Source organism: Erinaceus europaeus, chromosome 21 (genome assembly GCF_950295315.1).
Source record: "Erinaceus europaeus chromosome 21, mEriEur2.1, whole genome shotgun sequence".
Lineage (NCBI taxonomy): Eukaryota > Metazoa > Chordata > Mammalia > Eulipotyphla > Erinaceidae > Erinaceus > Erinaceus europaeus.
In genome coordinates this window covers 25,248,235-25,272,285 of record NC_080182.1, presented here as the reverse complement: position 1 = coordinate 25,272,285, position 24,051 = coordinate 25,248,235, and the positions used below count along the sequence as shown (strand labels likewise).

Below are 24,051 nucleotides of genomic sequence, written 5' to 3'. Positions count from 1 at the left end.
TACTGAGTTAGAGACAAAACACACTTGTACTCTGGAATTCCATTTTATAGGGCAGCACTCAGATTATCCGCCTTGGCTCTCAAACAATCCACCTTGACTCTAACTGTGCATGTTATATCAGAGAGGGAGAAACTTCCGGATGCTGGCTCTAAAAGGAGAATAAGGCATCCAAACTACTGTGAAACCAGCAGTCATCCATCTCAACTCCTGACTTCATGCTCAACAGGAATAAAAGAAATAAATGGAGACTAATGATGCTTTGGTTTGGGAAAATAAATGCTTACATGCCCACGATGCATCCACTCAAGTCTTGAAAAAAATTGCTCTAATGATTTTATTGCTCTGTAACAAAACAAATCAAACCGACATTGATTTCAAGGTCACGGTGAATTGAAATTTGCAACGGTATTAACGACTAGAAGGATGCAGGTCTGAATGCTAGGAGGAGTCTTGAGGAGGAAGGCATCACAGTATTTTGCATTCTTGTAAACATTAGTACAAGTAAATAGTAATAGAGATTCCCTTAGTTAATGCTAAGTAGGTTCCCAGGTCCTCTGATTTCAGAGGGATGAAGCATTAAGGATTCTTTTCCATTTTCTATCTGCAAGGGCCTAGTATACTGCTCTAAAGAATGAATTCTGATTTGGGTACACTTGTTCGCTACTGCTGCTGTTGTTTTTCCTCCACGTTTCTGGTTCCCAGCCAAGTGGGCTCAACGTTTTGAAGGGAGTCCTATGGGGTGTGAAATGCAATGGAACACGTGACTGAGACTTTCGGACACATTTTCTTCTTCTCTCCTGGTGCATCTCCTTAGAGAGAGGGCTAATAATCATCAATAAGGACTCCCTGCCCCTTTGCCCTTTACATCTATGCCGTGTCCTGCTCTGCCACATCTGTTGAGGACTGGAACAGGAAATACTGCCTATCATTGATGTCTGCACACACCAACTTAACTCTCCTATTGCACACTCTCAGGGCTTACTCAAAGGACAGAAGAGACAGCATAGTGTCAAAGTGAGGTGAGCCTGCAGGGAGCTCGGTCATGATGGCGGCTAGAAAGCAGACCTTCCTGATGATCCTGGAGAGATTTCTTGGGCTCTCAGGTGGATGATGAGGATTGGTCAGTACTGGAGACAAGAGTCCTGAACCAGAATCACATGTGGCTACTGGGATCTGAGTCTTGCACTGGGATCACACTGCAAACTAGAGCAGGATTCGCTCGGCTAACTTACACCACATGGACCGTGAGGGAGTTGAGTCCTGGGGACTGGGGTGGGGATGCCTGTGGTGACTCCATGCTGGTGTTGACAGGCACCAGCTCTCTGCCAACAGACTGACAGGCTGTCTCAGCCTCACCCCCACCTTGGGCCATCTGAATGTGCTGAATGGACTCTCTGTTTTGTGGTTGTTACTCTTATAGTCTCAGATCGGGGGTCCAGTCTCACTGTTTCCTGGGTGGGCAGGGCGGTGGGGCTGCTCTCTGGGCTGACACCATGAGCTGAGGCACCTCATCAGAGCGTGCCTCTGAGAAGGGTAGATAGAAACAGGGCTGGCACTCAGACATTTTCTAGGACATCGAAGGGGACGAGGCCTCTCTTCTTTCCACTGAAGACTCTGATGAAGCCATCTCGTTCTTCTTCGGAAGTCACGCAGATCTGAAAGGCAAGGAAGAAAGACTCAAGTCATTGACAAAGAAACTCCAACAGGCTGCTTGAATCGCCACATTAGCAGTTGGGGCAGCACACTGGAAAAAGAGTCACACAAAACATGGGATTCTGTAAGCCAAAAGGGTTGAGAAGAAATAAAGTGAGCCCTGGGCCTTGAGACTAGGTCGAGGTTACGAGTGTTGTTGTGATTCAGGAAAATGGACCAATAAATATTTTGTCTCATCGGATTGTCAAGGTGAAGGCTGCATAAGGTAATGGTTGTCACAGAGACATAGACGCAGAATATGATTTCTCAGTACATTATTTAAAGAATCTAAAATAACAGCAGACTCTTGTCATCTTTGGGAAGTCTGTACATACACTATCAGGAAGTTTAAAGGAGCTATTTTATTACTCCCCTGCCTCAAGCATATTGATGCCAACATCCTCCAGATTTCATAGTGAAAGCCCTTATACTGCCCCTCAAAAGGAGCTGGCGAAAATTCATTTGCTGAGCCTCGTTACTCACCAATTAGAAACCACTGGAAGGGACAGACAGTGGATGAGGCCAGATGTAAATGGAAGAGAGATGCTGGGGTGTTGTTGTGTGATCTAGGTTGGGGGGTTAGGACAGACTTCCTGAAAAGGAGACACTTAAGCAAAAGAGTAGAGAAACAAGTAGGATTGGAGCAAATTGTACTCTCAAGAAAGCTAGGGGTCTGGGAGGTAGCTCGCCTGGAAGAGTGCACATTTGACTATATCTGAGCTCCTGGATTTGAGCCTCCAGTAACTACATGGGAGCAACATGTAAGTGTGTGTGTGTGTGTGTGTGTGTGTGTGTGTAGCACTTTACAAGCAGTGAAGCAGTGCTGTGATGTCTCTTCTTTCTCCCTGACTGTCTCTCCACCTCTATCTAGTTAGAAGACATCAGAAGGATGGACTAATTATTTTTTCATTTTGCTGCTGACTAATTCTGACATGATCATCCAGCTGATAGACAAGGGTAAATATTTTTTAAATATGGATAACATTTTTTTTACACAATAGTGTAAAAATATAGACAAAGTACATAAACAGGTTATCCATGAAAGAAACACAAAGTCCCAATACATATGTGATAAAATTGTAGCCTCACTAACCATCCAGAAAATGCACATTAACATGAAATTCTATTCATCTATCAAAATGACAGATATAAAAACAAAAGCAATTTTTAGTTTTGACCAGGCTGTGACGAGCTAGATATTCTCAGACAGCTGATGTCTAAATAAATTGGCACAGTGATTTTTGGGGGAGGCAATTCAACAGTATGTATCAAAAACCGTAAAAATCTTTTATGTTTTCCTATAAATTATATGTATATCCTAAGGAAGGAGTCAGAGTTACAGGGAAAGATTTAGGTTCAAAGGTTTAAACTGGCCTTCAATAACAGTTATAAATACAAACCAACTAGCAGTAGGGGAATACTTAAATATACTCATGTTTATCTAGACATATTTCTCTGTAAGCCCCAAATAGTAAGTATTTTCCTGTTGTTCAGACCAAGTGTTTTCTCTACCAACAATGCAGCTTATCCACTGTAGTGTGATAGAAGATACAGATTATAGAGAAGTTAATGAATCTATGTTCTTGCTTTTAAAGATTTCATTTATTCTTTTTTTCTTTTTCTTTGTTTTGCCTCCAGGGCTATCGCTAGGGCTCGGTACTGGTGCCATGAATCCACAGCTTCTGGAGGCCACCCCTCCCACCTTGTTGCCCCTGCTGTTACCCTATTGTCGTTATTATTGTTGTTGTCATTGCTGTTGTTGTTGTTGGATAGGACAGAGAGAGAGAAATCGAGAGAGGAGGGCAGATAGAAAGGGGAGAGAAAACCAGACACCCCACTGCCTATGAAGCGATGGAAGCCCGGAGCTCGAACTGGGATCCTTATGCCGGTACTTGCGCTTCACTTAACCTGTTGTGCTACCACTGGAATCCCAAGATTTTATTTATTTATTCATGAGAAATTATAGGAGAGAGATAAAGAACCAGACATCACTCTGGTACCTGTGCTGCCCGGGATTGAAACCGGGACCTCATGCTTGAAAGTCCAAAGCTTTATCCACTGCACCACTTCCCTGACCACTGAATCTATGTTCTATTAAATTTATTTTAAATACAGGACTAGGCTTGTTCCAAAAATTATAATTTTCCAATCCTTGGCCTTTATGATGAAATGCATGCAATGAGTAACAATTGTGTCTTGATAAGTGTTTCCAGACAATTTTAAAAGGTTTCGGAAAATTAAGTAAACTGTGATATCAAAGCACAAACAAGAAGCAGAGATTGGTAAGAAATATTGGTGGGGAAATACAAGAAAGTATTTATGTTGATAACAACTTGATGGCTAAATTAACTGTGGTGTTAATGTTCTTCTTTATACTATTTCACTGTAATCTGGTAACCTCAAAATAACTTTTGCTTTTCCTTAAAGCCTTGACAGAACACAAAGTAAGGGAGTGTGGATCGACCTGCCAACGTCTATGTCCAGAGAAGATGCAATTACAGAAGCCAGAACTCCCACCTTCCACACCCCAAAAAGAATTTTGTTCCACACCCCCAGAGAGGGGAAATGTTAGGGGATGATGATCAGAGGGCTCCCCACCTGTGTGTGGGGGGGTCGCTTCACAAGCGGTGAAGCAGGTCTGCAGGTGTCTTTCTCTCCCCCTCTCTGTCTTCCCCTCCTCTCTCAATTTCTCTCTGTCCTCTCTGACAACATCAATGGCAACAATAACTACAACAACAAGGGAAACAAAATGGGAAAAAAAAATGGCCTCCAGGAGCAGTGGATTCATAGTGCAGGCTGAGCCCCAGTGATAACCCTGGAATCAAATAAATAAATTAAAATAAAAAAAGAATAGGGAAGCTTCCAATGGAAGTTATGGGACACAGACCTCTGGTGGTTGGAACCATGTGGAATTATACCCGTTACCTTACAATCTTGTTAATCATTATTAAATAGCTAATAAATTTTTTAAAAAATATATGTAAGTAGTAATGATCAATTCATGTAATTTATAGGGTATGTTTGGAACTCTCAATAAAGTGCTGTATTTTATGAATATTACACAACATAGTTGTATGGCATTACTGAGTAACAACTAATCATGAGATGATATGACTAGTATTGTGATGATGTCAAGGAGAGCATGGATTGATTCTTCTCTGTGAACCAGGTGCTGAGTATAAACAGTTCCTGTTCAAGGAAAATAGCCAAAAAATGTGATCACCACAATCCAGAAAGGAGTAGTCTTGAAAGTGTTGCTTTTACTTTCATTAGGTGTAAAGTGGTCTGTTCAACCCTGAGGGAGGGGGACTGTGGAAAAGTAAGGAAGAGGGAATGGTGGATCCTCAGATATTATTATTATTATTATTATGTGAAGCATTTCTTTTTAAAATCAGAGCACTGCTCAATTCTGTGGTATGGGGAGTTACCCCTGGAGTTCAATGACTGTATGACGAATCCACAGCTCCTGGTGGCTTTTGGTTTTTTTCCTTTTCTTTATTTGCTAGGACAGAGAGAAATTGAGAGAGATAGGGGAGAGGGGCTAGATGATGGTGCACCTGCTTGAGCTCACATGTTACAATGTACAAGGACCCAGGTTTGAAATCCCAGTCCCCACTTGCAGGGGGAAATTTACACGAGTGGTGGAGCAGGGTTGCAGGTCTCTTTCTGTCTCTTTCCCTCTCTATCACTCCTCTCCCTCTCAATTTCTGGCTGTTTCTATCCAATAAATAAATAAAGGTAATAGTGATCCGGGAGGTGGAACAGTGGATAAAGCACTGGATTCTCAAGCATGAGGTCCCGAGTTCAATCCCTGGCAACACAGGTACCAGAGTGATATCTGGTTCTTTCTCTCTCTCCTCCTATCTTTTTCATTAATAAGTAAATAAAACCTAAACAAGTAAAAATAATAAAAATGTTAAAAAGAGAGAGAGGGAGAAATGGGGGAGATAGAGGAGAGAGACAGAGAGATACCTACAATACTTGCTTCACCACTTGTGAAATTTACCTCTGTAGGTGGGGGAGCAGGGGCTTGAACCTGGGTCCTAGAACATAGATTTTTATACACATATAATGGCTTCTGTATCTCTGGAGAATACAGACAAGCTGTGGGATAGGCAAACACCATTTATAGATACAAAAAAAACCAAAAACAAATTGACAAACACAAGGAGTAGGAGATATTAAACAAAAACTTTTTTTTTTTCTTTTTTTGCCTCCAGGGTTATCTCTGGGGCTTGGTGCCTGCACTATGAATCCACTGGTCCTAGAGTCCATTTTTCCCATTTCATTGTCCTTGTTTTTATTATTGTTATTGTTGTCATTGTTGTTGATGTTGTTGGACAGAACGGACAGAAATCGAGAAGGAGGGGAAGACAGAGATGGGGAGAGAAAGATAGACACCTGCAGAAACGGCTCCCCTGCAGGTGGGGAGCTGGGGCTCAAACCGGGATCCTTATGCTGGTCCTTTACACCACGTGTGCTTAACCTGCTGTGGTACCGCCCAGCCCCGTAAACAAAGACTATTTCGTGGCAGCATACTGATGACTTTTGATTTCTTTAAACTTTTGTTCTGTTCACAAGGAATCAGGTAAAGGAGAGGTTGTATAATTTTCAAAAGGCAGTCTGTCCTAAAGTGGTGAAATCTTAAAATCAATTTTTGTAAGTGGGAAGAATGCCAATTTCAAAACTGCAACCAGGATGTAACCATAGAACCTAAAGACCCAATCTCATAAGGATAGTGGAGATTTTAATAACTCCAAGTCATTAGATATTATATGCTTCGGGGAGTACCTGCCTTTGTATAAGCAGCAGATACGGTGATTATATAGTACAGGAGGTGTAGCGGTGTGTGTGTGTGTGTGTGTCAGAGCTGCGGCTCAGAAAGATCACAGAGGCGCTGTGTATTATCATGCCATTTGATTTAAATGCTAATATTGAATATTTTCATTTCGCTTCTTGTTAAATTTAATTAAAAAAATTTATACCACAAAAAGAATTTAAATTGAAACCATGCATTTCAATATTTTCCTTCTGTTTTTATGACTTTCATTACCACTGTATCATTAACATTTAACCTTCCCCTTCACTGTTTTTGAACCATCATTTGAGATGATGTCATGCTGGAAGAAGTCTGTCTACTCTTAGAGGTCTGTCCTCACTTTCTCAGTGGGAGATCTGATTGGGCCACATGTCCCAAGGGCTTGTCATCATCTATTAAAATTTCTCCTTTTTGCTTTCATCCGAAGGTCATGGACATCTTGTTTTCAGTGCTTATTTGGCTATACCCTTTTCTCATCCTTTGCTCTTCCATGGGCCTTTAGTGGCTTTCTGTACCTGAGATTCAGAGAAGCCTGGGGTGGCAGTGGTGGGGTTGTGGTGAGGAGATGCTTCATACTACTAGGTCACATCTGGTTGACGTTTCCATGACAAAACTTGACTGAGTTTGGTATACTGTACCAAAGCAAAGCACTCTGGGGAGGAGGGCAGGAAGGGGCCTGGGGGTTTGGATTTTGGGGTCCTGGTCACGATGGACCTATGCTGTGGGTAAGAGTGTTTTGCAGATGTCTATCATGATGAGATTTTACCCAATAAAACGATTATAAAAGTAAAACGTAACAACAGGGCACCATTCACCATTTTGATTTCTCCTGGGGTCACTTGGGGAGGGATAGTGAGTGAAACCTGGGGCTGGATGTACCAGTTATCATATCAACATTAAACTTGTCCTGGTTCTAAGGAAAATATTCTCATTGATTTAATCATGTGAGTGCTAACAAATGTTCCTAATGTTCACCATTGTGGATGCAATTGTGATTTTCTTTTTGCATAATTTCTTTCAGTTTATTGAATATTTTAGATTCTTTTCTTGGGCTCATTATAAAAAATGAAATTAATGCATTCACTAGGTTAAACAATTTCATGACAACAAATGGCACCAAATCACTCTTTAAAGTGAGTACACTGATGTATCTTAGCATTCAGGAAGATGTCAATTTCACTACCACTAACCTCTGTAAAAATATATAGGAAAAATTCTCAGGTCAGTATCTCATTTTTTACTAGCCTTTATTTCCTTGAATACAAAGAGAGGATAAATTTTTAGCATGCTCTAAAATCTGTTCCTCTATACTATAATTTTACTTTAAGTTTTTTGATTTTTTCATTTAAGTAGCCATCAAGGGTAAATCATTCTTTGATTTTATATTTATTAATGTGAAAATAATTAAGCCATTTGGAACCACACACGTGGTGTAAGTGGATGATTAAGCTGGGAAAATAATTTTTTATATTACAAATCAGATTTAATTTTAAAGTAATGACTAATTTTCTTATGTGACCCAGAAACTATCTTTGAAGGTAATTTTGAAAATGACATTCAAGGTGTGTTTTGGGCAGCTTAATTGAAGAGGGTTAATATTGAAAGCAATGCATTTTCCATCATGAACTTTTTTTATGGTGAACTACATCAATTTAAACAAGGACACTAAGTACTTTGGGGAATTATCAGAATTATTATACCAAGAACTTCAACAAAAAGAAAAGTAATTTTTTGACTTTCCAATTTAAATATTAGGGCTCATTTTGAGGCTTTATTACGAGAGAAAAGAAAAATTTAACATTTAACTTCCAGATTCATACTCAGACTTGGAAATTTGAGCATGTTATTTCACTAGTAGTGACTATATGCTAAAGAACATGACACTTGTAGTCAAGCGACACAGGGCAGTAAGATGTCCTCTGTCAGCTGGAAGCGGCAAATACAGAATAGGACGAAGAACTGACCTATGTGTATCTTGTCTCTGTCAACATTTCAGTAATAATATGACGAACAAGAAGAAAGGAGCTTGGGGATATATAGGTATAGGCATCTCTTGCCTCACTTCTCCAGAAATTGGCATCATCATAATGGACTCTACATTGAAGCTTGAACTGGAGTAAGAGGATACAAGATACTTTTGATTAGCAGTAGAAACGCATCCAGAGAATGGACTGGAGATAATTACTGGTTACCTATATCCTGTCTTTTTGTTTTATAAAACTGTGACACTGTCATGTGTTCCACTGAACAGATAGAAGCCTGTTCAAGGAAAACAAGAACAACAAAAGGGGCCTTTGCGATGAAGGTAAATACAACGCACCACAGGTTACAGGAACAGTTAAGGACAAAGCATTTCTAAGACACAATGAAAAATTAACCACACACTAGTGGAAACTTGCATTGAGCCCAAAGTGGAGTAGCTGTCTCAATCAGTGTTCCTTCGAGAAAGGAAGGAGAACCAGATGGCATTCATTCCCTTTGTTCTTACACAACCACTGAATGAGCTACTTAGTCTTTTGGTTTTGCACACTTAAATCACACTACATCAACAGCATTGGGGTTAATATATCTTTTCCCAATGTGCATATTTTGTGACCCTGTTCATTCAGGTTGTATTGCTATGCTTGCTTTTCAGTTATAATTACCTATTACTCCATTTTGGTGATGCTTGACATGTGTATGTTCTACCTACCTGATTCTCTTTTAGAGTTATCTGTCCTTGTTCTTTACAGCCAACGAAGGTTCTAACGCATCTAAAAATCTTCTCATTTTCTTGTACTCTCTGAACAAAGTTGGCTGGAAAGAAACCAATTCGATCTTGGATTTTCCCCTGAAAGGAAAAAGGAGGCATGTACTCAAAATTGTAGCATTCATTGCTAATTATTGCCATAACACTTTTATATTTGTTTACATTATGAAAAATAGAGAAGAGAGAGAGCGAGAGGGAGAGACACCACCATTCTGGCTTCTGTAGTGCTGGAGATCAGCCCCAGAACCACACACATATAAAGAAAGCATTCACTTTACCCAAATGAACCACCTCTCTACCTATTTCCATGTACAGTGTTGCTTTAAAAAACTTAGTATTATTCACACCGATCCAAAAAGATCTGTGTACACATATGTTCTTGGCAGCAAAATTTGTAATAGCCAAAACCTGGAAGCAACCCAGGTGTCCAACAAGAGATGAGTGGCTGAGCAAGTTGTGGTATATATACACAATGGAACACTACTCAGCTATAAAAAAATGGTGACTTCACCATTTTCAGCTGATTTTGGATGGACCTTGAATAATTCATGTTAAGTGAAATAAGTCAGAAACAGAAGGATGAATATGGGATGATCTCATTCACAGGCAGAAGTTAAAAACAAGATCAGAAGAAAAAACACAAGTAGAACCTGAACTGGAACTGGTGTATTGCACCAAAGTAAAAGACTCTGGGGTGGGTGGGGAGAATACAGGTCCAAGAAGGATGACAGAGGACCTAGTGGGGGTTATATTGTTATATGTTAAACTGAGAAATGTTACGCATGTACAAACTATTGTATTTACTGTAGCATGTCAAACATTAATTCCCCAATAAAGAAATTAAAAAAAATAGTATTGTTATTTTTAACCAGAGCACTACTCAGCTCTGGCTTATTGTAGTATGGGGAACTGAACCTGGAATTTTTGGTCCCTCAGGCATGAAAGTCTTCTGCATGATCTTTACACATTATGCTACTTCCCCAGCCTCTGCCTTAAAAAAAAAAATTATTTATTTAATAAGAGGAGGGCTTACTTTCCACCAGTCTTCATTGGAGTCCTCTAGTAGAGTAATCATGTCTCCTGGCCTAAAATGTAAAATGAATGAGTTGAAAGAGGAAATAGAGGAGAGGGGAGGAAAAAAAAAAAGATCGAGATGCTATTCAAGATCAAAAGTAAGTTTTTCATTCATTTGTAAAACACTCCTACACACCAAAAAAGGTCTTTTAAAAAATACTTATTTACTTATTTTTCCCTTTTGTTAGCCTTGTTTTTATTGTTGTAGTTATTATTGTTGTTATTGATGTCGTCGTTGTTAGATAGTACAGAGAGAAATGGAGAGAGGAAGGTAAGACAGAGAGGGAGAGAGAAAGATAGACACCTGCAGACTTGCTGCACCACCTGTGAAGCGACTCCCCTGCAGGTGGGGGGCTGGGCTCCAACTGGGATCCTTACAGTGGTCCTTGCGCTATCATCCGACTCCCCCAAAAAGGTCTTTACATATAATATATACGTGTGTTTTCACACACACACACACACACACACACACACACACACACACACACACACACACACACACACTTTTACCAGTTCTTCCCACTCATAAAAATATTATGTACTGAAAGCAAGTGTAATTTCTGTGCCTCATTTTGAACATCACCTTGGTTTTTATATACAAATGGTCATATTTGCATGGTAAAAACTGTCACATTGCTGGCAAGCTGCAGGGAACAAATGTTCTTTACATTCAGCCCCACGGTCCTTTCCCATTACCCAGAGATGACAACTCATGGTTTTCTGTGTCTCCTTCCAGAATTCCCCTTTTCCTATGCATTCATGTGTAGATACATATATAAATTTTAATCTCCAACCCAGCTTTTTTTTTTTTTTTTTTTTTTGCCTCCAGGGTTATCGCTTGGGCTTGGTCCTGCACTGTGAATCCACTGCTCCTGGTGGCCATATTTTTTTCCAAAAAAAAAAAAAAGTCTTTTAGAGGATAGGACGGAAATTGAGAGGAAGTGAAGACAGAGAGGGGTAAAGACACCTCCTGCAGACCTGCTTCACCACTTGTGAAGCGACCCCCCCCCCCCCTCCCTGCCAAGTGGGGAGAAGGGGCTCAAACCAGGATCCTTGCGCGGGTCTTTTATGCTTCAATCTATGTGCACTAAACCCGGTTGGCCAAGGCCCACCCCTTTCCCCTCCCCCCCTTTTGGGTCTATTTTGTTCGGTAGTACAGAGAGAAACTGAGGTGGGGGGAGATAGGAAGGGAGAAAGATGGACACCTGCAGACCTGCTTCAGTGCTTGTGAAGCGTCCCCGCTGCAAGAGGAAGCCAGGGGCTCCAAATTCGTGGGCCCTTGTGCTTAGTACTAAGTGGGCTTAACTGGGTGCACCAGCGCCCGGCCCTCTTATTTCCCTTTTAATTTATTATCGACATCTAGCATTATTTATTATTTTTATCTACACACCTTAACACCTAGCATAATTTTCCTTTGTTCTACTTCCATAATTACCACCTTTTACCCTGGTACAATTAGAATTTTCTTCTAGGTGTGTGCATGACTGGGATTTTAGACCATCCCTCAAGAATTACCTGGGTTTAACTAAAGTCTTAGTTGTGCATTGTTGTGGTACTGCTTGCTTGATTTTCATACACATGTTCATCTGAGGGTGTAGCAATACCTTTAATTTCCTCTACTGGAGCCATTACAGTCTGAAGAATCTGTGTTTTTTTAAATTTTTTTTATTATTACGTTTATTTATTGGATAGATATAGCCAGAAATCAAGAGGGAAGGGGGTGACAGAGAGGGGAAGGGGGTGACAGTGAGGGGAAGAGACAGAAACACCTGCAGTCCTGCTTCACCACTTGTGAAACTTTCCCCGTGCAGGTGGGCCTGGGGGCTGGAACCTGGGACCTTGCGCACTGTAACATGTAAGCTTAACTAGGTGCGTCACCACCCGACCCCTTTAAGATTCGTTTTTCATCTTGGGAACATCTAGTGTTCCTTTTTTTATTTTTTGTTTTTATTTATTTATTTTGCCTCCACGGTTATTGCTAGGACTCAGTGCCTGCACCATGAATCCACTGCTCCTGGAGGCCATTTTTTCCTTCTTTTGTTGCCCTTGTTGTTGTAGCCTTGTCGTGGTTATTGTTGTTGATGTCATTCATTGTTGGATAGGAAAGAGAGAAATGGAGAGAGGAGGGGGAGACAGAGAGGAGAGAAAGATAGACACCTGCAGACCTGCTTCACCGCCTGTGAAACGACTCCCCTGCAGGTGGGGAGCCGGGGGCTCAAACTGGGATCCTTCCGCTGGTCCTTGCGCTTTGCGCCACGTGCGCTTAACGAGTTGTGCTACTGCCTGACCCCTTAGTGTTCCTTTTTAAAATTTTTATTTTTCTGAATTTTGTCTCAGAGGTTATTGCTGGGGTTCGGAGCCTGCACTAGGAATCCAAGGATTCTGGAAGCTATTTCTTACGTTTTATTGGGTAGGCCAGAGAAATGGAGAGAATGGGAAGACAGGGGGAGAGAAAGACACCTGCAGACCTGCTTCACCGCCCGTAAAGCGACTCCCCTACAAGGGTGGAGCCGGGGGGCTCGAACCGGAATCCTTAAGTCGATCCTTGAGCTTTGCACCACCTGCGCTTTACCCGCTGTGCTACTGCCCGGCCCCCATTAAAGTTTACTTTCTGTATTTTCACTTTGTATGGATGTCATAATGGGTCTGAGGATATATTCACATTTCTCAAGTAGCATTTTTTTTCATTTTAATTATTGAAGTTTGTTTCCTCTGGAATTCGTTGGTCTACTTTTATTATTTCTCTGTAAGGCGGTATTTTGTCAAACATCTGTTTATTTTTCTAAGGACTATAAATAGGGGTAGGTAGGAGTGGATAATTGGTTGTTTTTCAGCTATTACATTTATCTGAATCTCTAAAAGGTCACTTTCCAAAGTGTGCGAACTAATTTCAGGCTATTTTTAAACATCTCAATTTTGGGTACCTGAGAGTACGGCAGGCCAGCTGAAGCCTCCCACCTGTTACTAAAGCAAGAGGTCTTGCTTTTCTTTTTGTCTCCAGGGTTATTGCGGGGGCTCAGTGCTGCACTGGGAATCTGCTGCTCCTGGAGGCCACGTCCCCCATTTTTATTGCGCTTATTATTGCTGTTGGATAGGGCAGATAGAACAGGAAGACAGACGGGGAGAGAAAGACAGACACCTGCAGACCTGCCTCACCGCCTGTGAAGCGACTCGTCTGCAGGTGGGGAGCCGGGGGCTCGATCCCGGTCCCTGCGCTTCGCGCCACGTGCGCTTAACCCGCTGCGCCACCGCCCGGCCCCCAAGAGGGTTTTCTTAACGCTGGTGGAGGTCAATGCATCTGCATTTTGTTTCTATTTTATTTGATAGGGCAGACAGAAATTGAGAAAAAAGGGGGATGGAGAGAAAAGCGGACACCCGGAGCACTGCTTATAAAATCCTCCCTTCCAAGGAGTGGCCCAGTCTTTTTTCCTCGAGTTGTTTCCCCTTTTCCTTCTCCTTGCAGGACAATCAGGACAGCGGGGGTCCCCGGACACACCGCACCTCGCCCGCAGGGGTCCCTGCACCCACGGCTCCCCAGACCACCTCCCTGCTCCCTTTTTTATTTTCTTGGCTTTTCACACTTTCGCTCTTTAAAACCAGACATCCGCTTGCATTTAAAGCCGTACCTCAACGTCAAATTTGCTCACAACGAACCATTGCATGAACCATTTTTATTTTTTATTTTCTGGAGGCAAGGTTACAGAACACACGGCTTGGTGCCAGACTTTCCCATCCGATGGCCTGGAAAACAACAGAGGCCTCGGACACTGCGGGAAGTGACAGTAGCGACAAAGCTGCACTTCTCGGTGACACCACAAAACGGCAGCCGCGCTGGCCGCCCAGGGTGCTGGCACCGATGGCCCTCACTTCCGCTCCAGTTTAAACACACTTTTTCTACAAACAAAACCGAGATGCAAAAAAAAAAAAAAAAACCAGCCAAACATGAAACATTCAGCTTGGGCTTTTCGCCTGAAGAGAGAGGCATTTTAGGTCACAATCACAGAGACATTTTCGCTCCGAACGCATTTCGCTCAACTTTCATGCTTTGCCCGAATTCTACCCCGCCCCCCATGACCAACCACAATTTTTAGCTCCAGAATAACCGTTGGCCACAGTCAATTATTTCGCAGAATTTTCCAGGGCGCTACTGGGGGTGGGTGGTGCCAACGCAGGAATGAACATTTGTCCGGGTCCCTGAGAGTCCGCAACGACTTTCCTCCATGTTGTGTCACCGCAGTCCGCCATTTCAAAGTCCCGACAGAGAAACGCGGGTGGGCCGGGGGGAGGGGGCGCGCACACCTTTCCGGTTTTGAAGAGGCCACCTCCTTTCCTTCCACATTCGGCGTCCCATGCCGCCGGAAACGCTTCATGGCCGTCGTGGTGGTGGCGAAACTTCAGGCCCCCCCGCCCCACACACACACAACCACGAGTTTTTGGCTTTTTTTTTTGGGCAGATCTGATCAGTTCCAGTCAGGGGATTTTGCTCGTTCCAATTAGTCCCGATGATGAATTCAGTTTAATTTGGAATTTTTCTCTTCTCTCTCTTCAGTTTCAGGTCTCACTCGTCGCCGACAGCCATCTTGTCACAATCCCAAGCCGAATGTCCGGCGTCTCCTCGTTTCTACTCGGACTCCTCGCCGGCGCCTTCCCCACGCTGAGTCGGGCGCTCCGGGGGCCCTTGGGGTGCTGCGGGGCCCAGCGCGGCGGCGCCGTTCGGGGCATTCGGGGGCCCCTGGGGCAGCAGCATGGCGGGGAGCCTACCTGCGCGCATGCAATCCTCCAGGTGCTCCCACATGAGCCGCTTGATGGCCGCGCACAGATGCTGCAGCTCCAGCATCACGTGGTAATCCATCCTCCTCCGCTGGCCGCCCTCCACCACTGGGTCGGTTTCCAGAGGCGGCATTTTCTCCTTATTTGGCTGCGTGTCCCGAAGGGCAGTCGGAAGGCTCTTCTCTGAGACCGGAGCGGAGAGACCAGGAGACGAGCACACGGGGCCGCAGCACACCACAAAGTGAGGCCGAGACCCAAGATGGCGCCGGCGACGTCACTTTGCACGCGCCCGGCGTGGGCTGCGTCACTGCCCTGCGCGCCCTTTCTTTGGAGAACCCGGATTGTCTAATCCTGGAGTTAAACATGGCTTCTGCGTACTGCCTAAGCAGTCCCGGGGGTGTCACGCATATACTTGCAACTCTTTATCAGTTGTTCATTGCCGCAATAGTGGCAAAACCCTCAAAGGCCCTGGGCAGGGAGGCGGCGTGGTGTGTTAAGTGTTAAACTCTCAAGCATGAGGTCCTCGGTTCGATCCCCGGTAGCACATGTACCAGAGGGCTTTGTGATCCTCTTTCTTATCGATCATAAGTAAATAATAAATAAATAAAGCCTAAAAGACTGATTGTCGTGCTTGACTGTTGACTGGGCTGCTTGAGACAAATTTGGACTTCCATGTTGCTCATACTTCAAAAGGCTTGACCATTCATGGCCATGGCAGAGGTTTTTTTTTTTTTTTTTTTTTTAATTTTTATTTATTCCCTTTTGTTGCCCTTGTTTTATTGTTGTAGTTAATATTGTTGTCGTCGTTGCTGGATAAGACAGAGAGAACTGGAGAGAGGAGGGGAACACAGAGAGGAGGAGAGAGAGACAAGACACCTGCAGACCTGCTTCACCGCCTGTGAAGCGACTCCCCTGCAGGTGGGGAGCTGGGGGCTCGAACCGGGATCCTTATGTCGGTCCTTGTGCTTTGCCACATGAGGTTAATCCACTGCACTACCGCCTGACTCTCTTGCCAGAGGTTTAAGAGCAGTAAATAGGAAACAAAAAGTATTCATCTAATTTTTTTCTGAGCATTTTTTTTCTGGTTATCTTTGTTGTTCTCGACCCAATCATTTATAGTCTGCCAGGAATTTCCCAAGGTTTTTCAATCTCAGATAGCATTAGCTCTTGCTTTCTGGTACTGTTATGGATATAGTCATATATATATATATATAATAGTATATAAATAATATAATTTATATAATATAAATCCATATAATTTAGATTCATATATAAATTATATTATTTATATATTAAATTATAAAATCATTAAATTATAAATAATTATTAAATCAATAATTATAAAATTATAAACTATATTGTTTATATTATATAAATTATACTATTTATATAATTTATATTTATATATAATTTATATATATTATAATTTATATATTATAATAATATATTTAAATATTATATATATATTTATATTCTGACAATTCCAGGGGACTACAGCAAGAATAGACGTAGATTTGTGTGTTCATTCTGCTATTCTGGCTCAATCTCCTCTGCTGTCGCTTTCAATTCTCAGTTAATATCTATCTTTGTAGGAGATTCCATATAGAATAGGCTTGCTGCATCTGAAACATTAAACACAACTGGCACATTGGTATTTCAATAGTCACAATTTCAGGCTGATGTCACAGAAAGTGAGGTGGTTGAAAGTTGCTCTTTTCCCAGATGAAGGACTTAATTAAGCAGCAAGGATGAAAGTCAGTAGAGAAAAATCTTTTTAGCTCCAACAGATTTTATTTAAACCTAGTAACCCAAGAAGCCAGGTGTTAGTATCAAACACAATAGCTTTGCTGATGGTTTGGTAGAACTGAAAGTAGGAAATAAAGCTGGAGGGGGGAAAAGGGTGAAAAAGAGTGTTGCTGCTGGAAAGTGATTGCTATTTTCAAATCCAAGAGACTTTTTTCAGAGCTTAAAGGTGGATATTCCCTGAGCACACAGCCCATGTAAATACACCACAGTAAGTATAAGGCATTCACTGGGATACAAGTTCTAATTTTGTGAGAAACATCAGACATAATCCTGGCTGTGTGATGGGGATTCTGACTTTTCCTGTAAAGGAACTCTACCTGGGTGGTCCAGAAGATGGCGCAGTGGGTAAAGCATTGGACTCTGAAGCCTGAGGTCCTGAGTTCAACTCCTGACAACAATGTACCAGAGTGATGTCTTATTCTTTCTCTCTCCTCCCATCTTTCTCATTAATAAACATATATATATTTTTTTAAAAAAAGGAGCTCTACCTGGCCCAGAAAATTGTTTTGTGAATGACCTTTACTCTTTGTTTTCCTTTTATAAGCTCATACAACAAATATTCCAGAATGCTAGCTCTGTGGGAGCCATTGTTCTTGGCAGTAGGGATACTTTGGTGAATAAAGTCCTCACTAAGCTAAAATTCCAGTGAGAGAGATGGATAATAGACAAGTTAATACATGATAAAGTATTTAATAAGTGTATATGTTATAATGAATATTTAATATGCATATGTAGCTAATGACTGTAATTATAATGGCTGTCTAACTGCAAGTTGTCTTAAAGGCTATGAAGGCAATAAGCAGGATGCAGTGGACTCCTGCTGATATCAGTCAAATACTCTAATCATCTGCTGGAGACAGCTAATGCCTCTTTTCCACTGTAGGGAGGCTTTTGCCCAAGGCTGCAGTTGTCTCGGTAACTCTCTGACATCTGGATCAGCAAGCTCCTTGCTTGTAGGATTTGTCAACATCCGTCAGTATCAGCATTCTTTCCCAGAGCAGGCACTTAGATTCAGCATCTTTGTTAACACAGGCTCTGGGTAGCGTATCAGACTAGACATGCAAGGTAAAAACCTCTCTATATAGAATAATTCTATTCATTTTCTTCAAGATAATATTTTTTGCCTCCAGGGTGATCGGTGGGACTTGGTGTAGGCACTATGAATACATCACTCCCAGCAGTCTATTTTATTTTATTTTCTGTTTTATTCAGTAGGACAGAGAGAAATCGAGAGCGGGAGAGGGTTTAGAGGGGAGGAGTGAAAGATGAGACACCTGCAGAGCTGCTTCACTCTTTGTAAAGCATCGCTGCTGCATGTGGAGACCAGGGGCTCAAGCTCAAGCCCCTCAACTGTGAGTTCTGACCTCAATCCATTCTCAAATTTGTTTTCTTCTCACCCATAGTATCAGTGTGCTATATCCTGCCATCAGAGAACTAATTTCAATCATTCTGCCTACCTGCTCTACTTAGGAAGATCTTCTTCACTGATCCTACGGAAATGGAGGTCTAATGCCTAAAATTCTCTGCTCCCTGGTGGACCGTATGATGGATGTTGCTAATACCTGACTGTCATGCATGCAGCTGTTTCAGGTGTCTTAGTTCAGCAAGCACCTCTGCATGGAATAATTGTTCAGGCCATCCCATTCCAGACAAGTTTGAAGAAAGTCATTCTCTGACCTAATAGCTATTCATTTTCTTTTAGGGGACTCTGTGTACTTGATCCACTAGGTGAAGATTTATGATAATTTTTGACATTTACTTTTAAAATATTTATTTGTTATGATACAAAAATAGAAGGGGGGCTGGGTGGTGGTACACTCGGTTGAGCGCACATGTTACAATGCACAAGGACCCAGGTTCAAGTCCCCAGTCCCCACCTGCACTGGGGGAAAGTGTCACGAGTGGTGAAGCTGTGATATGGTGTCTCTCTGTCTCTCTCCCTCTCTATTCCCCCTTCCCTCTCAATTTCTGGCTGTCACTATCCAATGAACAAAGATAATAAAAAATAAATTTAAAAAAGAAAGAAGGTGAGTGAGGAGAGAGGGAGAGAAAGAAGGAATCATGCAGCTCTGGCATAAGGTGGAGCCAGTGTACTCTGAGGACTCGGGCATGTAAGTGAGTGCTCTAGGGAGAGGAGCTATGTCCCTGGCGCTGGAGTTCAGCTCTATCTTTATTTCTAAATTTGGGGGGATAAATTGGTTAGACCTTCAAATACTCAGAAAAATTTCCATTGTTCAGTTCCATGAGAGAAATCTAAGTATCCTGCTTACATCATAACCCAGACTTCTACACCATCACACAAAGTGCCCGGCAATCATGAGCAGGGAAAGCCATGTTTCCATCAAAACACTCCAGGTGCTCTATTTTCTTTTCTCAGTAAAATTTGTTAGGTTTAGAGGAAGAGTTCTTTCAGGCTGTCTGTGTCATGGTTCGTATCTTGAAGTGGTGAGGAAACTGGGCTCTCAACAAAAGTAGCAATAAAATCAAAGTTAGGTAGAGAATTTGGCTTTCTGTTGAGGAGGGCACAGCCTGCAAATATGTATGTTCATGAGCCACAAGACTGCTTCCTGAGCCGATTCCCAGCTCTCTCCTGTCTTTCCCGTGCCTTAGTTTTCCACTCAGTCTTAGAATTCTCAGTCATGCACCACCAGGCAAACTAATTTTAAGGACTCAGAGGACACAGTACACCCAAAGCCTACCTATGTTTCAACTTGAGTCCTGCAGCACACAACTCCCCACGGTGTTACAAAGATGATTTAGCTCCTGGGTGATCTGTCCAGCATCTCCCCAGCTTAGTATTTCTCTGCCCCTCAAATAGAGCATAGATTCCCCAAGGCAGAGACACCAGAACCCTCCTAATATGGTCACTGCTTAAACAGCATCTCCTCTATAATCTGAGCTAACCCAATACCTCAGAACTGCATTCCTTTTGAAGCCCATGGATAAGGCAAGATGCTAGGGGCCTTCTTTCTTTTTATCATATTTGTACATACTAAATGTTTTCAAATACAAAGACAATTTTCCCTTCTTTATCTATCCGTCTCTGGTTATTGACTAGAAAGAAATTATGTTACACTCATATATTCTTATATACAATATATATATATATATATATATATTATTGGATAGAAACAGACATAAATTGAGAGGGGAGAGGGAGAGAGGGAAAGAGATAGAGAGACACCTGCAGCTCTGCTTCACACTTGTGAAGCTTTCCCTCTGCAGGTGGAGACCAGGGGCTTGAACCTGGGTCCTTTCACACTGTAATGGGAATGCCACCACCTCGCCCCCCCATTCATATATATTTTTTGAATGTGAATGAAATCTTGTGTATTCACTGAGTATAGAAAGATAATAAGACTTTTCTTATTTTGCCTCCAGAGTTATCATATCAAAGGTCAGTGCTTACAATACAAATCATGCTCTGCAGGCCAGTTTTTCCATTTTTTTAAATAAGATAGAACAAAGAGAAATTGAGAGAGGAGGGGAACACAGAGAGAGGGAAAGAAATACTGACAACTGCAGACCTGCTTCACCACTTGTGAAGCGACCCCCTTCCCTGCAGGTGGGGAGCTGGGGGCTCGAACTGGGATCCTTGCTCAGGTCCCTAGGCTTCCTACTATGTGCTTAACTGCCCGGTGCGCATCTGCCCAGCCCCCAATAATATTTTTCTAAGCACCAGTTTTCTAATTTATAAAGTAAGGATAATATTTACTTTACTTTTTTTTTTTTTGCCTCTAGGGTTATCGCTGGGCCAGCACTATGAATCCACTGCTCCTCGAGGCTATTTTTTTTTTCCCATTTTGTTGCCCTTGTTGTGGTTGTCACTGTTATCATTGTTATTGGATAGGACAGAGAGAAATGGAGAGAGGAGGGGAAAACAGAGGGGGAGAGAAAGATAGACACCTGAAGACCTGCTTCACTGCCTGTGAATTGACTCCCCTGCAGGTGGGGGGCCTGTGGCTCGAGCAGGGATCCTTATGCTGGTCCTTGTGCTTTGAGCCATGTGTGCTTAACCTGCTGAGCTACCACCCAGCCCCCAGGATAATATTTACTTCATCAACATTTGTGAGGACTTGTGAAGCATATTTAGATAAACTCACAATAAATTATGGCTACTATTGCTAACACATAGCTGTCGTATGCTTTACATTGGTTTGTTCTAGCCCTCCCCCACCAAGAGAATTGGATCAGCCCAGTTAATTTCGCAGCCGCTTGGCCCCACCCCGAGGAACCCCGCCAGAGTTCGAGAGTTCCTGAGTTCCAGAGCTGTAGAGTTGCAGAGTAAGGTAGAGTGCTTGCGCTGCCGCAAAGAGACAGCAGAGTTCTGTTTGGTGATTAGTTTGTCTTAGTTTATGAATCGTTGTTCCTGAATAAAGAAATACAGCTTCCCTGCCCAGCCGTTGTCTCCATGTCTCTGTCACCCGCCCGTGAAGCTAGCCCACCCAGCTAGAGCCTCCGAAAATTTTAACAACAAATGGCGCCCACGTGGACCTGACCTGCGCATCTCTCAGATAAGTACAGACAATTTGGCTACCTATGCACTATGGCCTTCTCTTCTGCTTGTGAAGAGATCTCCAAAGGCCTCTGCTCTTTCTTCACGAGACTGTTTTGCTGTTTCTGGAACATTCATCTCTGGACCACTCTGTGGTTTCCACTCGCTCGGGCAAACTCAGAACAGCCAGCGGGAAGAGACAGTGGGCGGGAGGCGAGGCGCGGAGATGCTGTTTCCACCTGGTTAAACAGCCAGCCAGCCAGCCGGCTGCGCCCAGACAACCCTGCGCACTGCGCCCGCAGCCCCGCAGCCCGCAAGAGGCCGACGCCAGCACACAAGAGCCCCAAGAGCCCCGCAGCCCGCAGGAGGCTGACGCCAACATGCTGGAGCCCGATGCCAACACGCTGGAGCCCGATGCCAACACGCAAGAGCCTGAGGCCAGCCCACAGGAGCCGGCTTTCCACCGCGTGGCGCAGGGCACTGGACGCGTGATCCCTCCATGCTGCTCGGCCACTGCAAACAGGGCAGCAGACATGGCAGGGCCATGGGACAGGGCCGCGGTGGCCTATCATGGCCGCCACCCCTGGGCACCTAGGCCCACGCCTTCTACAAAACTGGCCTGCCTGCCCTCTTGCTATAAATTCTGGAATGCTCCCAGACCTCCCGGACCCCCGGGCTCCCTGCCAAAACTGGGCACACGAGATCTCCAGCCGCCGGTCTGGTCTGAAGGCAGACAAGCTGGAGTATGCAGAGATTTGTGCAGAGATCTCAACCTGCAATTCCTAGAAGTGAAGCTGCATGAGAAGCCACCTCCGGATGGTGAAACCCCCCCCCAACAACTAAGAAAGTACAGATTTAAATTCGTGTTTAAAATGACATGTCTTTGTAACAAAGGTTTCTCTCCTCGTGTATTAATGACCATGTTTATGTGTATGTTTAAAGTTTGGTAAACAGTAACTTTAAGGCTAAATTCTTACTAGACAAAGTTAAATGAAAAAGGTTTTCAACGTAATTCTCATAAAGATAAAATTAACTTACATTTAAAGTCTGAGGTAAAAATTAGTTAACAATCAATATATTTTAACTAAGTTGGTCTAAACAAAAGGTTAAATAGACTTGTTGATATGTAAAACTCTCCATTACCTTCTCTATTAGAAATGGTAGATCGCACAATGGCTATGCTAATTATTCTCATGCCTGAGGTTTCCTTTCCTGACTCCATCTTGAATGGGTGTAACAAAAGGTTAAAAAGACATTGTTGCTATGTAAAAGTCTCAAATTCCTTCTCTATTAGAAATATGCTAATAACAAGTTTTGTTTCATAGTAAGTAAATTGCAGCCAGCTGCCTTTGGGACTCTAGGCCGTTCCCCGCCCCCATGCAAATGTCTGTCAAGAAAGTACGCCCCCCAGAGGCAAGAAATGTTTTTTTTAAGCTGATAAAGTTTTGCACACTGGTTCTTGTTACTTGCTTACATGTTTCTCCATGTTTGTGCCAGTTTCTTTTTTAAAAATGCCTGTATGATATATGTTTCTGTTCACCCCACACCCTTGATACTATAGTCATTTAGTTAAAAAGAAAAGGGGGAATTGTCGTATGCTTTACATTGGTTTGTTCTAGCCCTCCCCCGCCAAGAGAATTGGATCAGTCCAGTTAATTTCGCGGGCCGCTTGGCCCCGCCCCAAGGAACCCCGAGAGAGGGTTCCTGAGTTCGAGAGTTCCTGAGTTCCAGAGTAAGAGAGAGTGCTTGCACCGCCGCAAAGAGACAGCAGAGTTCTGTTTGGTGATTAGTTTGTCTTAGTTTATGAATCGTTGTTCTTGAATAAAGAAATACAGCTTCCCTGCCCAGCCGTTGTCTCCGCGTCTCTGTTACCCACCCGTGAAGCTAGACCCGCCCAGCAAGAGCCTTCCGAAATTTTAACAACACATAGCTACTTCCCCTTTAATATGTTAGGAATCTTGGGCAGGTACATATAAGCTGGTGATTTATAGTAAGAGTCACTGCTAAATATAAAGAAATATGTTGAAGAGGGGCACAAACAAGTGTGAACTTGACTCCAAACATATATACCTCCTTGATATTCAGCTGTCATGACTATAGTCATGCAATTGTATCCTATGCAAAACAAATATATAATTAGCTACATTTACTTTGTAAAATTGCTGTGTGGATTGAATGTGAACGGGTACATAGAAGTCATCGGCACCAAGATTCATATACCTTAAGGGCTCAAACATGCTCATTTCCTCTTAAACTGTAATTTCTCCCTGGGAAATTCTAAAATCTAGTGATCCAGACCCTTTGATTGAGTGTTCCAGTAGGCTTTGGGCAAAAATCATTGGTTAACATAAAGGTCCTCGAATTCTGTCTCTAGTGGTTTCAGACACTGACCTTTGGTGTGATTCAGAGTTTTAGAAAACCTTTCCTTCTGCTTTGCTTCCCTGCTCCACATCCTTTTTACCCTGCCAATCTAAGCAACAAACACAAAGGTGTGACAAGACCCAGAGGCTGGAGTTCCTATTTCATTGCCCAGAAGACTGATTGTAATGTAGACGATAGAGATGCTGAGATGTGTATGCAGACAGCCTGCAGAGAAATAGGCAGGGTCGGTCACTGAATGAAACGGATATAACTGGCTGCATTTGC

General features: G+C 42.9%; 1 protein-coding gene across 4 annotated transcripts in view; it reads right to left on the bottom strand.

Moving 5' to 3' along the window:
- Nucleotides 1-310: 310 nt before the first annotated feature.
- STAC (SH3 and cysteine rich domain) overlaps nucleotides 311-24,051 on the bottom strand; it is a 172,048-nt gene continuing 148,307 nt past the window's right edge. For all 4 annotated transcript variants that reach the window (XM_060180562.1, XM_060180564.1, XM_007517048.3 and 1 more), the window contains exons 9-11: nucleotides 10,294-10,345; nucleotides 9,204-9,341; nucleotides 311-1,655 (exon numbers count right to left, since the gene is read on the bottom strand). In XM_060180562.1, the coding sequence (XP_060036545.1) occupies nucleotides 1,557-1,655; nucleotides 9,204-9,341; nucleotides 10,294-10,345 (289 nt within the window). In that variant the 3' untranslated portion in view covers nucleotides 311-1,556. The remainder of the gene's footprint in view (nucleotides 1,656-9,203; nucleotides 9,342-10,293; nucleotides 10,346-24,051) is intronic.